Source organism: Sapajus apella, unplaced genomic scaffold (assembly GCF_009761245.1).
Source record: "Sapajus apella isolate SASKATOON/1434 unplaced genomic scaffold, GSC_monkey_1.0 scaffold25, whole genome shotgun sequence".
NCBI classification, from domain to species: domain Eukaryota; kingdom Metazoa; phylum Chordata; class Mammalia; order Primates; family Cebidae; genus Sapajus; species Sapajus apella.
This window is the reverse complement of record NW_022436965.1, coordinates 6761252-6778002: the sequence shown is the minus strand read 5'-3', so window position 1 is coordinate 6778002 and position 16751 is coordinate 6761252. Positions and strand designations below refer to the sequence as shown.

At 35.4% G+C, this 16751-nt stretch overlaps 2 protein-coding genes across 5 annotated transcripts in view; one reads left to right on the top strand and one right to left on the bottom strand.

Annotated features, from left to right (window-relative positions):
* Positions 1-3911, bottom strand: part of COLGALT2 (collagen beta(1-O)galactosyltransferase 2) — a 114510-nt gene extending 110599 nt beyond the window's left edge. The window contains exon 1 of the mRNA XM_032291183.1: positions 3828-3911. The gene's annotated coding sequence lies outside the window, so the exon portion shown is untranslated. The remainder of the gene's footprint in view (positions 1-3827) is intronic.
* The window catches only part of TSEN15 (tRNA splicing endonuclease subunit 15), a 60154-nt gene continuing 47299 nt past the window's right edge, over positions 3897-16751 (top strand). For all 4 annotated transcript variants that reach the window (XR_004272739.1, XR_004272738.1, XM_032291185.1 and 1 more), the window contains exons 1-3: positions 3897-4121; positions 6594-6675; positions 6975-7110. Coding sequence is in view for 2 of the 4 variants with exons in the window: in XM_032291185.1 (XP_032147076.1) it covers positions 3987-4121; positions 6594-6675; positions 6975-7110 (353 nt within the window). In the remaining 2 variants the exon portion in view is untranslated. The remainder of the gene's footprint in view (positions 4122-6593; positions 6676-6974; positions 7111-16751) is intronic.

Below are 16751 nucleotides of genomic sequence, written 5' to 3'. Positions count from 1 at the left end.
TTAATCTGTTTTTCTGTTTATTCTCATTTTTTTTTAACCTAAGGAGTGTTTTGTTTTGATTCCTAATTGATTTTTAGGAGTTCTTTATAGATTTCGGGTATCTTTTCTTTCAATTATGTGTTCCAGATGTCTTCCCCTCGCCCCACTCTCTTTGTTTCAGAAATTCTTAACTGAAATACAGTTAAATTGCCAAATTTTTCCCATATGGTCTGTGCTTTTTGTGTCTTGTTTAAGAAATCACTATCTTGGGGTCATAAAATATTCTTTTATATTCTCTCCTAGAGATTTAAAAGTGTTTGCCTCCATGCCATGAAGCAAATCACACTTTCTCTCCTTCCCTTCTTGCACCTGCAGTGTTACTTCTGCCCACGTCTGTATGGGTCTGCTTTCTGGCTCCCTACTTTGTTTCATTGGTTTTACCTATCCATGTGCCAATGTCACATCCTTGTAATGAGATATATTTACAAGAATTTAAATTTTGTTTAAAACCTTACCTTTATAAGATATTTTACATTTCAGAATTTTAACTTCATAAGAGTTTCCTTCCTTTCGTTCATAAAAAGGGTCTAGGTTATTTTTGGCCCTTTATGCCCACATTTCAGAATCAGCTTATCAGGTATTAAGAAAATCCTTCTTGGGATTTTAATTGGAATTGCTAGAATCTGTAAATAACTTTGGAAGAAACTGCCATCTTTACAATATTGAATTACTCTCTTTCTTGAATCTTTCTCTGTTCTTGAAACACAAAGAATGGGAAATTGTGTGTGTCGTGTACAAAAAAAAAGGAACAAGATATATATGAACATCCTTACAGCCAATGAATGAAAAGCTGATCCAGAACACTAGACAACATTTTTCAGCGTGGGATCACTGTTTCATATAACACTGTGAAAAAGCTTTTTCTTCTTCTTTTTTTTTTTTTTCCACAATAGAGATTCACATCACAATTTAATGTTCGCATTTCCTCTTGAGACTCTTACTGAATTAATATGTCTCTGGCTAGACATTACAGATTTTTGTAGGAATAAAATGGTCTGGCTCAAGATATCATTGGGAAATGAGGTCAGCAAGTGCCAGATTACAATGAATTTTATTAAATCCAATATACTCAGGGGGGATTTTATTCGTTGTTTCTTATCTAGCCTTTTTTCTCACTACTTTGGTTCTCTAATAGAGTGAACTATTGAAGGATTTACAAAAGGAGAAATCCTCCAGGCTACCAGAACTGAAACTCTCCTCTGTTCTCTAGGGGATTTCACTCTAGAGTGCTGCAATAGCCATTTGATTCTGCACTGTAAATACTAGGTTGTCTAAGTGTTCCCAAATCCTTTGTGTTCACTCTTAGCAATTCCCAATCACAAAGACTTAAGTTTCCATTGCTTAACAGGGAAGCTAAGAGACACTCCCTTTTCATTCTTCATCTCTTTTAAATAGACAAGGATATTAAAAGTCAGAAGTATGTAATATTTATGCTTGAATGTATCATGCTTTTTCTAAGCAACAGTATTTAATCTATTTGCCAAAGGATGGCATTTATCTGTTGCGTTTTTGATTTATGGTTCTTTCTTCATCCTTCTAAATTTTCCTATCTCCAATTTTTTTTTTTTTTTTTCTTGAACATAAGCTGAAACTCTTCCCCTGAAGATGTTTGAGGCTGGTTCGCATAGTCCCTAATCCCACTGGAAATCCTTAATGATTTATAAAATTTTTCCCCTACTCAGATTAGCAACAAAATACTCTTAATGCTTCTAAAAATGCCATCATATGAACTAATTTAGATCTTTAGGAGTCAGAGAGATTTATTCACTTCCAATCACTTGAATTAGTGTCAGTGTTTCATGCTTCAATGGCCCTATTAATTTCAGTGCCAGTCTCTTGTTTCGGGTTTAGTAGCTGCTTTGTGGAGGCAAAGGTTCATTCAAATGTAATATATTTGAGGGCAATATATGAATCTTCATGTGTGGCTTTACATCTCATTCATTATAATAGATGCCCTTCTTTTCCCTATGTGTGATATGTTGTTTCTTTTGATGCATTCAAGCTTTTATCTTTATATTTTTGACTTTCAAGAGTTTGATTACAATGTAGAATTCTTTGTGTTTATTTTAGCTGTTGCATATTTAACATTTTGTACTGGCAAATGTCTTTCATTAAATTTTGGGGAAATTTTGGCCACTCTTTCTTCAACAATTTTTTTCTGTCTCTTTTTTTTCCCACTTCTGTTATTTACATGCATGTTGAATCAAATCTCTGTGGATCTACTCACTTGTTAAAGATAATTTTTCCCTTTGCTGTTTACTTTTAATAATTTCTATTGCTCTATTTCAAGTTCCCTACTTTTTCTTCTGTAATTTCTTTCTGGCTGTTAAATTCACCCAGTGAATTTTTTTATTTTTAAAATTATAATTTTCAATTTTCAGAATCTCCATTTGGTTTTAAAAATCTTTTTTTCTTTTTTTTTTTTTTTGCTGAGATTTTCTGTTTGTCTCCTGAGATTTTCATTAATTGAAAACATTTTTTACTTCATTGAGAATAGTTTTAATAGTCACTTTAAAATCCTTATCTGTCAGTTTCAACTTCTGATTCATCTCAGGGTCAAACTCTAGCATATGCAATCCATTTTCTTGAATTTCACATGTCAGATAGTTTTGGATCGTATACTGGAGTTTATGAATGTTAAGTGGAGAGTGTGGATTCTATTATTCTTCTCTGATGAGTGTTATTTCCTTTGTGTTAGTAGGTGATTTTTCTGGCTAGATTTTAACTGCAAACTCTCTCCCTTTCGGAGACAATTCTGGTCTCAGTTCAGATTTTTTGTTTTTAACTGAGCTGCTGTGATTCTGTTTTGGGTAGTTCAGGAGCTCTCAGAGATGTGGATTGACAGAGTTTGGGGATCCACTCTCTGATCCTTCCCTGGGATTTCTTAACTTCTTCAGAATTCAAACTATTCTGGCTTCACTTTTCTGCTTCCCCAGATAAGAATAACCAATAAGTTTTATACACACACACCTGCGGCTGCTGAGCCTGACTTCTGGACTGCACTTAGCCCCAAGTTAAATGCCAGAGAGACGGGAATGTTCTTGTGGAGTTCCTCATCTTTAAGCAAGCTTGCCCTTCCTACCAGTCTGCTGTTCACCCTCCAGTATATTCAGCTTTTTGTATTGTGTTCAACTTGTTTTCTGCTGGGGATGGTCCAGTAGGGTCTTAGCCTATCATGGTTGAGAGTAGAAGTTCTGTCCTGCCTGGGACTTTTTTGACTCATCCTTGTCTTGGTAAATGCGATAGCCTCCTCACCAGTCCCTGTTTGTGTCCTTGCTTCCTACAGTCCATCCTCAACATAGTCAGAGTGATCCTATGAAAACATAACAGGAGCCTCCAACAGTTTCCCATTTCACTCACAGTAAATTTAAAAATGCTTAAAATGTGCTACCCTGCCTGCCTGAAACTCGTCCTTGGCTTCCAGATTACATGCTTGTGCCAGTTTGTATCCTATCTTTCTGAACACTCACTCAGCAACTCTCATCCTGAAACGTGGGTCCAGCCTGAAACTATGGTTCTACTTCAAAGTTTTTGTCAAGGCACCGAGTAAGGCTTTTCCGGTTCTCAGGAATCAGAAACCAGGACCCCACTGCTGAAGGCAAAGAGGACGTATACATCCCCCAGCTTTCTCAGAGAGCTATAGGCAGCACTGACTTAAAGAGGATTAGGAGCTTCTAAGGCGCAGGCTACTCTTTAATATTCTTCACGCTAGAATTTGCTCGGATTTGAATAAACGCAGGGCAAAACTAGAGACGACACTAGAGAGCGTTCGCGCAGGTTCTTACTACCTTGGTCAGAAGGAGGGACTGATGCAGCTTTCCTCCCAGACGCAGAGCTGCTCGTGCGGCCACGGCGAGTCTCGGGGAAGCGGAACCCACAGGCGCGCGCGCAGCTGTTTCTGGCCGGGCGCGGGTCGCGGTGCACCACGGGAGCGCCAAACCAGCGGCATGGAGGAGCGCGGCGATTCCGAGCCGACCGCCGGCTGCAGCGGCCTGGGTCCGGGCGGTGTTCGCGGCTTTGGCGACGGCGGCGGAGCTCCCTCGTGGGCCCCCGAGGACGCCTGGATGGGCTCCCACCCTAAGGTCAGGAGGCGTGAGAGGAGCAGGGCGCCGTCCGGGCCCCTAGCCCAGGCAGAACTCCCGGGCCGCCCTTTCTCCCTCAGCGGGAGAGCTGACGATGCGCGCCACCCTCACCGAGGTGGACCGGTGTGCGCAACTGCCAACCCCAGGCAGCATCGGTTTTGTTTAAATGAGTTGAACTATTCGTTCCGACACCTTCCCCAACCCGCCACCAAAGCCATTCTGGAACTGAGGACCAGACATTAACTCCACCCCTCTTGAGGGGGACATTCCTAATAAGCATTCCACTAGTTTTGCTGTCTAGGTAAATCCCCTTTCGGGGATGAATTTATTTAATCCTCACGATAACCATACAAGACAATTTGTGGCCGATGGATAAGCTCTAGGGGTCCATAATGGTAAAGATTTAGACACAGTCACGTTTACACTTAGCATTGGGTCCAGAGTGCACCTTTATTTTGCAAAGGTACAGATTCCTAATATTTCAGATTTCTTCGAAAGTTTGAACAGGTTCTTGCCCAAAGCAGAGCTACTCACATTTTGCCTGTATTTTTCTACAGTAGCAGAAAGGGAGATAAAGATAGTCCCCCGTGTGCTTCTGTTTGAGACATTACTGCCTTGTCCCAGTAAGGGTCCAAGCAGTGAATAGACAAGTGAATGGAGATGTGAGTTTTGTAAGAATCTCAAAAACTGGTCTGGTCTGGTACTTTAATAGAATTATACTCTTCTGCTAGAGAACAATAATTCATAGATAATCATCTAAAAACAGGGAAAATTTTGAAGGTATATGTTTGAAAAGAGTTAACCTTTTTCAGCTTCTCTTGCTTAATTTTATCTTCCTTCACCGTCCCCTTCATCCTCCCAAAAGGTGAGAAAAAGAAACAATAGTATGGAAATATTTAGTGCCATGAAACAATAGCATGGAGAGACAGCATAATGGTTAGGAGCATGAACTCAAAATCAGACTCAGTTTAAATCCTGATTCTGTCACTTATCGGCCTTGTGATTTGGGACAAGTTGTTTGATCCCCTTATGCCTCAGTTTCCTCACCTGAAAAATGGGGACATTAATAGTCCATACTTACTTACAGGGTTACTACAGAATTAAATTAGTTCATATTTTTAAGCCATTCAACATATAGAAAGCGCTATATAAGTATTTAATAAGTGAAGCACCAGTAACAAATTTTTAAAACCTTATCTAGATTTGGTGGTGTTACTCAGTTTACATACTTGTAGAGTTTTTTCATTTTGAAGTTAATGGCTGTGTACACCATGACCATCAAATCTCTCCTTTTGATTTATCTTCTTGAAGGATCAAAATGGTTTTTAAAAGAAAAAGAAAAGAAATAATAAAGTAATAGGAGGTATTTGTTTTTCCAGTTTCACCTTTTTGTTCATTCGAAAATTATGTAGTTTCATCCAGTAAAATGGTATCAGATTTATTATCCTCAAACACACTTTTATTATTCTCCTGCTTAGAAATCCTCAGTATTTCCTCAATGACAAAAATCACACATTTAGCTTAAGACCTTGCAACCTGGCTCAAAATTATGTTTTGAGTGTCACTTTCAAACATGTTTGAAGTAGACAACTAATAACCCGTATCCTCCTGTACCTGTACAGTTACAGTGAAGCTGATGGGAGAATGTGACTTCAGACCTGTCCGTATGCAGGTCTGCTAGTACTGCACCTCAGCATTAGCCCTGCATATCCACCTAGTCGCTGGCATAGCTGGGCACCTTCAGAATTCTGCAGCTGTAGGCCCCTGAAACATCTTCCCCTTACGCTGACCAGTAGTCTGAAAGAAGCAGCTTTCTCTAGTTTCTTGTCAACCCCCTTTTAAAAATCTAATGATTACATAATTAAATGATTAAAAAATTAAATGATTAAAGTAAGAAAGAATAGATAGAGAGGCTAGGACTGATATTCTGGCAGACTCTCTCTACACACAAATAAGAGGCTAGGGAAATACACAGTACCTACTAATACGTGCCAACGTAAATCTTATTAAAAAGGTTTCTATTGCTGGGAGATAGGTTTCTTTACAGTCCCTTGAATATGTGTGACTTAATCCCACCTTTGTGTGATTACCTGCACTATTACTCAACTTCTCCATTTACCCAAATCATAATGTTCTTCCGTGCTCAACTTGTATCCTATCCCACCTCTGCTGTAAAGCTTTCACCAGTCCCTCTGAGTAGACCTCTTCTGACCTGTTGTGTCATGTTTTTTATTCCATTTACATGGTTTTTAATCACAATCATATATTGTTATTTGCCTAACAGTGTTAAGTATGCATGTATTTAACAATTGCAAGTTCTTTAGAGACAGAGATAATATTTTATATTGCCTTTTAACTTCCACTATACCCAGAAGAATTTTATGGATTATATATACTTAATGACTACTTGTTGATTGGAAAATATTAAACAACTCTTCCTTCTCGATTTGACAATTATATTTTAATTTTCAGTATTTAGAAATGATGGAATTAGATATAGGAGATGCCACCCAAGTTTATATAGCATTCTTGGTTTACCTGGACCTCATGGAAAGTAAGTTGTTTGTTTATACTGTTTTGTTATTGGGACTGTGGTAGAGGTTTGGGGGATTGGATTGGGATATAGCATTCTTCACATTATAATAAGCAATCTTTTATGCATTTGCTGTTAATTTTGTAATTTCTTCATTTATTTACATTGGGAATTACTGAGTAATAGAAACTACTAGAAAAGCAAAGAGAGGAGGTAGTGTTATGAGTGATATTTGCTCAGCTGAGTTTTAGGTAGAAGTTTGGAGTTTTTATCTTTTGATTTTAATAAACATTATTGTCCATTCAATGATGCTCTTTCAGGCAAAAGCTGGCATGAAGTAAACTGTGTAGGATTACCAGAACTTCAGCTCATCTGCCTCGTTGGTACTGAGATAGAAGGGGAGGGGTTACAGACTGTGGTGCCTACCCCAATCACTGCTTCCCTCAGCCATAACAGGTGAGCAGGTGATTTTGGTCTAAGTTCCTTTCCTGAGTAAAGATGTAGGAAACATTAAAGGTAATGATACAGTATTTTTAAAGAAATTTGGGATACAGCAATCATAGCTTTACTCTTGCTATTTGAGGGATAAGTTAAATATGAGTGTTGTATTCAGCCATTCTTGCATTACTATAAATATCTGAGTTTTTTTTTTTTTTATTTCTTTAAAAAAAAGGTTTAAGGGACTCATAGTTCTGCAGGCTTTACAGTAAGCATGCTGCTGGCATCTACCTGGCTTCTAGGGAGGCCTCAGAAAGCTTATAATCATGGCAGAGGATGAAGCAGGAACAGACACATATATGGCAAAAGCAGGAGTGAGAGAGAATGTGTTGAGAGGGAGGTTCCACACACTTTTAAATGACCAGATCTCACAAGAACTCACTGTCCTGAAGACAGCTCCTAGCCATGAGGGATTTACCCCCATAACACAAATACCTCCCACCAGGCCCCACCTCCAACATTGGGGATTGCAGTTCAACATGGGATTTGGGCAGGAACAAATATACAGAGTATATCAAGGATTTAACAAGTATTTATTTAGCACTTACTCTGTGGTCAGAGTACATTTTCAGAGACAGTATGTATGGTAGAAATATTAGCCTTATGGAAGTATTTATATTCTTGGTAAGGAAGCAAGACCATTACATTTGAAATAACAGATATTATAAGATGTACCATGTAATAGAAGTCATACTTGATATAGGAGTTGGTAAAGAGCATGATTAACATGCAAATTGAAATCAAAGAAAGTTTCATGTAGTTTTTAAAAAGCTTAGCTATACAGCATTGTATTAAACATGTCTTTGTTTCATGACATATTCTCATTATAGTTCATGCTTGGTTTTTATTTATTTACTTAGTTATTTTTAATAATGTTGTAAGTATCTCTGTACCCATCACCCAAAGCAAAACTAGGTTCTTGACTATAACTAACATCTAATCTTATAAGTCCCTTAACATGTTCTCACTGACCTGAGGTAACTGTCATTCTGAATTCCATGTTCATTGGGAATTTTAAAATTTTAGATATTTTTAACTTTAATTTAAAAATCTTTTATGACTGAACTTATACACTTAATATTATATTGCTAAAATTTATCCATTGTTGTGCCTTTTTTGGGCTGCCATATAATATTACACTGTGTGATTATACCACCGTTTTCACATCCACTCCCTTGATGATGGAGTATTGCCAATGTTTAACTTTAGGAGATAATTTCAAACATTTTCAAATTGGTTGCCTCAATTTACTTTTCACCTGCAGTATAAACAAGATCCTTTGGAGCTGTATTGTCTCCCATGTTTAGTATTGTCAGACTTTTAAATTTTTGCCAACAGAATGGATTATTCTCATTGTGGTCTTAATTTACCTTTCTCTCATCACTCATAATACTGAATATTTCTTTATATATGTATTATTTATAAGAAATATCTATTCATTTCTTTTGCCTATTGGGTTGCCTTTAGTTTTCTCCTTGACTTCTATGAATTCTTCATATATCCTTGACATTAATAGTTTTCTTATTGTGTTTTCCAGTTTTTAAATCTTTCACTGTCTTTAAGGTGTCTTTTAATGAATAACATTTCTTAATTTGAATATAATCATATTTATCCATCTTTTATAATCAACATCTTTGTGTCTAGTTTAAGAAATATTTTCTATCTAAAGGTCTAAAAAATATTCACCTACATTTTCACTAAGAGTTCTATTGTTAGTTGTTTTTAATGGTGTGAGAGGAGATAAGGGATACCATTGTCATATGGATAACCACTTTTTCTACTTCCATTTACTGAATAGTCCTTCCTTTTCTCATTATCTGACGTATCACTTCTGCTATTTTCCAAAGTTCTAAACATGCATTAATTTGTCTCTGGGTTCACTATTATATTCCATTAGTCAGTTTATCTGTCCTTTTGCCAATACCACACCTTCTTAATTGCTTGCTCCATAAGAAGTCCATGTATCTGGTTAGCAAGCCTCCCTATGCATTTCTTCTTTAGAAGCTGTGGCAGGCAGCTTCTATGATGGCTTCTCATGATTCTGGTATTCACTCCCTTGTGTAACTCTCTTCCCTTGAGTGTGGCCCAGACTCAGTGACTTCCTTCTAATTAATAAAATTTGGCAAAAATGATGGGATGTCACTTCTAAGATTAGGTTACAAAAGATTGTGGCTTCTATCTTGGGCACTCTCTTGCACTTGCTGTAAAGGAAGCCAGCTGCCATGTGAGCTGTACCATAGAAAGTCTGAAAATAGAAAAGAGGTGACAGTTATTGATGGATCAAGATTCTTGAGAGACGAGGAAGGATGGATTCAAGAGGATAGTGGAAGAGAGAAATATTGAGCATGTTGAGGGGAGCCTTAACCTCTGAAAGTGGGGTATGGAAGAAAGATCAAAACATAGCTGTAGTTGGGTGGCATCTAAGTGGGGCAGAGGCCCTTAAATTCCAGCATGAATAGTGTTGATGAATACTTACTTTTTTTCTAGTTGACTGTGACTGAATGCATAGCATTCTAGTAGAAAGAGCCCTAAACTAAAATCTTAAGACCTGGGTTCTACTCTTGGGACTGACACTTAACATTTTGTTTGATGGTTAGCAACACACCTAATTTCTCTGGGTTTCCATTTCCTTGTCTTTTTGTTGTTGTTGTTGAGGGGTTTAGATTACCAGTACATGTAAGATCCTTTCCAAATTAAAGTTACTGTAATGTAACTGATTATTTTCATTGTGCATTTTTCATAAAGCTGTATTAAACTACCTTGCATATTTCTATGAAGTATTTTTTGCATTTATGATTCATAATGATAATTGTTTTTTAATATACCAGGGTATTCATCTGCTTCTTTGAGAAGCTCCTTACTGTGAGTTTTTTTTGTGTTTGAGAGAGTTGTTAGAGCTGACATCAAATTTAGTCACTAGTATCTTCTGGTCTTTACTAGCATGATTTCCAAGCCATCCGACATCCAAGAGTCTTAATTCATTCCTCAAAAATTATTCTTTCTGTCTTTTAATTACTGGAACAAATATTGTCCTAGCTAGTATTAATGTTATATTATTTGTTTGGACAAGGAGATACTATTTGAAATTAACCTGCATTTATTCCTAAAAAATAAAATTAATGAAATGAAAGCAATAGCCTATTTTAATCAAAATCATTTCATAAGTCTAGAAGTACAAATTTGTTTCTATTGTTAATTTCTAATATTTTCCAAGTGGTAATTAATGCTTTTCTTTTCTAGCTTGAATGGCTAAAGCTTGTTTTCTTCTTCAAGTAGAATTAGTTGGAATGATAATTTGGCAAGGCATTTTGATGTTCTTACATTTCACTGAAGGAGCTTAAATCTTTTTGTCTTGTTTTTATATAAATATTCTTTATTATACAGTAGAATACTAATATAGAAAATAGCACAAATGAGGCCTGATGCATACTAGATTTATTATGCCTTTTAGGGCATAACATTTTCTCAACTCAAACTATTCAAATAACTTTTGTGTGTGTATGTGTGACTTCATTACTCGGTCTTTAACAGGTGCAATTTTTTAGATAGTAGGCATCCTTTTGTCTATTTTTACTTTTAGTGTACTTTATAATATAAAATGTTATATATCTAATAGTAATGCTGCAATTCCAGCCTTTCATAGTTAATGTAGGAATTTTTCTGTGTTAGTAACACAGAGAAGAAAATGATTGGCTTTGAGTCTTTGATAACCTTGTATTGCAAAGAAATTCATTGGAACGTGTTCTAAAAGTATTTGGTGGGAAGATGTAAGGGTAACTCACCATGAAAGAAAAAATACTTTTTATTTAAGAGGGAAAACAGATTTTACTTATTCAGTGATAAAGCATCTATATAAGTTAATGATTCTGTTTTCACTTTAAAATATTATTGTCAGATAATATTGCTTGGGCTTTTTGGTCTTAACAAGTATTTATTGAGTGACTCTTATGTGTCAGACAATGATCTAGGTGCTGGGATACCATGATGAACAAGTACTTTCATGACATCCTCATGAAAGTAGTATTCTAGCACTGAAGATTAGCTTAGAAAATACATTTTTTTTTTTTTTTTTGGCAATTGTTGGATGGAATCTAAAAAAACAGAATTGCCCTTTGTTCAGATATCTAATTCAATGTGTGATTTGGGACTGCCTTCACTTATTTTGTAGCTAGATAATTGAATAACAGGGATAATGGAGTACTGATAAACACTTCAACAGGAACATATACGAAGTAACATCAAAGCCCAGAGGAAGGACAGGAAAAGTCTCTTTAGCCAGTAGAAGACCATGGTTTAGCGGGGCAACTGCAAGTAATTAAGCATAACTGCCTGCATAGCATGGTGTCTAGTCAAAGTAGGTATCTAGTAATATTCCTTAAGACAGCAAATTAATAAATGAATGAGTGAAATTTCAGAGAAAAGAGGGAAAGGATGGAAAATTAGATGTGAAAGTTTATTTAGATTATGAAGGCCATCATTGTTTTTACTTTTTTGCTATTGCTAATGGTATTCTAACAAATAGCCTTGTGAATACTTCCTTGTACTCATGTATGAGAGTTTCCCTAAGGAAGATGCCTAGAGGTAGAATAGCTGGGACTTTTTTTTTTTTTTTTCTTTTTTTGGAGACAGAGTCTGGCTCTGTCACCCAGGCTGTAGTGCAGTGGCATGATCTTGGCATACTGCAACCTCTGCCTCCCAGGTTCAAGCAGTTCTCCTGCTTCAGCCTCCTAAGTAGCTGGGATTACAGGCAGCTAATTTTTTTGTATTGTAGAAGAAATGGGGTTTTACCATGTCGGCCAGCCTGGTCTTGAACTCTTGACCTCAAGTGATCTGACTGCCTTGGCCTCCCAAAATGCTGGGATTACAGGTGTGAGCCACTCTGCCTGGCCTGTCCCTTCATCTTTACTGGTTATTGCTAAATTGTTTCCAAAAGGATTATGACCAGTTTACATTCACACTTGCAATGTGTAAGTTTTTACATACTGGGAGAAGATTTATAGCATGTGCATAACTGACAGAGATTAATTTAGAATATATAAATAGCTTCTGGGACTTCAAAAAAAAAATCCCAATGGGAAACCTGGGCAAAGAATGTGAACAGGCAACTCACAGAAGAGAAACTCAAATGCTCAAATCTGTTTGTAAATCAAGGAATTACAAATATAAGATGTGTATTTGTCTGTGGCTTGTCTTAACTTTGAAGAAGATTTTCAGATAGTTTGTTTTTATTGCTTGACAAAAACAAGATACTGTTTAATAGGGAACTTTTGAACAGAGCTACAGCTAGCATTTAGAGTGTCTTTGAACAATTTAGAAAACGGAGCTCCCTCTTGACGTACAAAGAAAAATGTCTCTTCAGTAAGGTGAAGGGCAGATTTTAGATCCACTTGTGCCAGGTACCCTTGCACAGAGCACAATCTACATATCTATACATGATGCCCTGCACCTGAAGCATGTCTCTGGAGCCTTAGGTTTTCACAAAGAACACTGTGAAAATTACTGCTAAATGCATGGTGTCATTGAAGGGCTTTAAGCAAGAAAGTGAGACTATTATTGTTTGTTCTATGTGGTTTTAAGAGTACTTTGCATTTGCAGAGAATGTTATAGAATTTCAAAGTATTTTAAAATATTTGAAATACTTTTACAAGTAGACTTTCATTAAGTCAGCACCAAAATCCCTACGGGTATATAGGGTATTTGTTTTCTCCTAACTTTACATACAAAAAGCTGAGGTTAAAAGTATATTTTTACTTGTACCCCCACTTTTTCCAAAAGACAATAAAAGATCAAGTGAGCTGTACCAAGATCTCAGTCTCATAGCTATTGGAATTTCTCTTCCTTTATTGGTTTTTAAAAATATTTTATTGTAAATGAAACCAGATACAGAAAACCACACAATACCAATGTATAGATTAATGAATTATCATAAGGCAAACATATAGAACTCTTGTAATTATAACCAAGTTAAGAAATAGAACTTTTCCAGGCATCCCACTAACTTTTCAATGTGCCCCATCCTAATCATAATTTTTCTTCCCCCAAAAAGTAGCCATTATTTTTTCTTTCATCATAATAATGGGCTTTGGCCCATGTATTGTTCCCAGGACCTCTTAGCTCTAAATTTGTCTTTTGACTCTCAGTCAAGAAAGAATGTTGGAATGTCAGTGGTGAGACTGATAATATATTATCAGGAATATTAGTTTTATATTTAAAAATACTCTGCCAACTTTAGTACTCTATTGTTAGAAACAAATTACTTGCCACATACTGTACAACCAACCTTAGCACACCAGTTGTAAATCAACATTTTAGACTGTGTTGCTTAGCTGCTTGAATATAGTGCTTTAAAAAATACCTTGTATTCCTCTAAAAACCTTAAATAACATTTTTATTAGTAGGAGAGTTGGGTAGCATACATAGCTGTAGAGTCAGAGGAGTTGGTAGTTTGCTGGAGCTACAGTTTCTTCTTATTTACAAAGAGCATATAGCACATAAGGCCTGATAACTGTCTCTTTTGTTGAAGGAGGAGGTTTTTATAATCTGTTGTTTGTAAAACTGGACCAAACTCTGTCATTTACATAGTTAACTACAACTTAGTTATAAAATATTTCCCTAGTGATGACAAACAATCTCACTGTTTCAGTTACCAATCGACTGTTAAGTGGCAGAGTGGCATATATATTTATATCGTTTATTCTATTATTTATTTTATGGTGTATATGTATTTTCTGCCTCCTTAAAAGGCAATTGTTCTAGGCAGTGTTTAATGTTATACCTGTGTGCTTTTCTGAGAAGGCCTGAACAGTTTTTAATATCTGCTTCCCACTTAATTTCCCAGGCTTTAGACCTGGTGATTTTGTTTACATACTTTGTGACAAGAGTGTAGGCAGATCCCATTACAGGGTAAATGTGTATTTGAATGACTGTGAGTGAATCCATTACTTTGAGCGCAAGTACAGGTTGTGATTAGCATTTTCTGTAAAGCTGTTATATGTAATATGTGATCACAGTTAAAACACTGTCATATTTTTCAAGTTTCAGAATGTCTTGTGTATACTAGTCCTTATGAAAATATTGATTTAATGTTATTTCCTTATCTGTAATGGGAGAATAAAATTGGTAAAGTGCCCATTTCTGATTATTTGGTAGGAAAATTATGCTGATGGAGTATGAAGTGATTAATTGCTAGTGTTTCTTGTTTGATCTAAAAATACTTCCTAAAGCTAGTGTAGAATAATTTTTAGTTTGCATTATAATGCCATATTAAGTTGTGTATTCGTGTGGTATCCATATGGAGAGTATTCTAGATTGTTTCTTTGCTAAAGTGAATTTAAGGAATCCATGTAGCACCTTCGGTAAATGACTATAGAAGTACGGTTTCCTCAGACACAGCAATGGTATAAAATCATATTCATAGATACACAGAGATCAAAGAGATCTGATTAATTTAAAGATGAGACAACAAGAGGAGTACTAATTAAAACTAGTGACCTGTCTTTTCTTTCTTTTTTTTTTTTTGAGATAGAGTCTTGCTCTGATGTTTTTCAGTGCTAAGATTGCAAATGAAGTCAAATTTATGTTCAGATAGTTTGATTAGCTTCACTTTGGACCACATTGGGGCTAAAAATTTTGACAAAGGTACAAAGGCAGTTCAGTGGAGAAAGTCTTTTAAAGGGTACTTCAAATGAAGCTAGTACACCTTTATGTCTACACATGAGATTATTATATGAATCAATTAAACGGCATATATGAAAAGACCTTGTAAACTGTCAAGTAGTCATATTATGTAGTTTATATACCACCTTGCAAATTGAGATATAATATTTATAGATGCCTCTGCCTCCATGATTATTGCTAAAACTGAATACTAACCCAAACATACTAAGGAACACTGTGTCATTAGTGGAAACAGAAAATGTTTATTTTCTGAAAGAGTGTGAATCCCAGAAATTGACTTAGTCCTTAAAAAATTATTTCCAACTATGCTGAACTGCATTACAATTAGCTAGATTCTTATTCATAAGAATGATTTGCTTTAGAGAAAGACATTCTGATAAAACAACCATAGGTATTAATCAGAAACTTCATTACTCAGTACTGATGGGAAGTCACACCATGATAAAAGACAACGTACCACAATTGCTTCATCAATGCAAATCTTTTAGTGTAACTAAATATTTTTCTTCTTCAAAAGTGGCAAACCAATACCTAAATTAATAATCATAGAAAAAGATCAATTTTTATAGGCTGTCCATCTTGAATTAATTTTTTCTACAAAGATGGAAAAGAAGACACAATGGATCAACTAAAATTTTAACTTATCTACATCTTTTGTTGTCAGTATGTACCACAATTACTTCCCAATATGCAATATACATAAAACTCACTATATAATGCACATAAAGCCACTGCAATGCTACAAGATGAATTTCTCTAAACATCCCTAACTGTAGACTGTGATGAGAATGGGACACAAACGAGAAGGAAACTTATTAACACAACTTTAACACATTTTCCATTTCTCAAGATACAGTGTTATTTAAATCAGAAGGTGTGTTTGTATGTGTGTGTTGACTTAACTCTTTCAAAGTCATTTTAGAATTGGATTGAATATGAGGAAACAAACTTGGAAACTCATTGTCTTCTTGAATCATTATATTCATGTATAAACACAAATGGATAGGTATTAGGTTAGCAGGCTTTTGTTACTGATGTTTAAACAAACCAGTTTTCACTCTGTAATGTTAATATATTGTGCACTGTGATATTTTAACAAGAACAATTTAGTTTCAGCTTTTCTAGAAGTTTATTGATGTTTTAAATCATGCTTAAAATCTCCAGTCTGTCCTACAGATTTTAAAAAGCATTATAATTATTGTAGTAAGGATATTTCAAAGCAGAGACTTTCCTTTTTAGATTCTTTGTAGATTGAATAACAGGCTGGGGAAAGCATGATCATATGAATTTTTACTTAATGTTGAGAAGTAGAAGTTAAGGGGACAAGTTACACTTTTGGTAAGAAAATATAATATTAAGTTATTTATGTTTTCAGTTGTAGGATGTTAATATGCTAGTAAATCTTTTCAATTTCTGGAGAATTGGTTGGCTTAATGAAAAAAACAACTGATCATTTTTTATTTGCCTTTTTAAAAAAGTCCCCTGGATATTTACATTTTACTGAATCATTGAACACAGGCTTATTGAGTAGGTATTAAGGAATTTTAGTTAGTGATAAACAAAAGCTAATAGTGCTTTAAATATCTAGATACTAGATTTGGTAGACTGATTTCCACAGCAAACAAAACAAAAATCTTAACATTACCAAAAAAAAATTTTTTAAGAAAAGTTTTATCTCTCTTTATATTTTTCTCTTAGCTTTTATTGTATCAGAATACATATTAAGAACCCTAAAACTATCTCTACTCAGATCTAATAATTCTGATATTCAGAAAGACTTAAGAGGAATATTTAAAGAGGAACAACTGTGTGGAGAAAGATGATCCTTGCCTTATCTTAATTAGCACCACCCTCCCCTGGTTCCCCTACCCTCAAAAGTCCAAAATAACTTTACAACAATAGGGGAATGATTGAGTAAAATT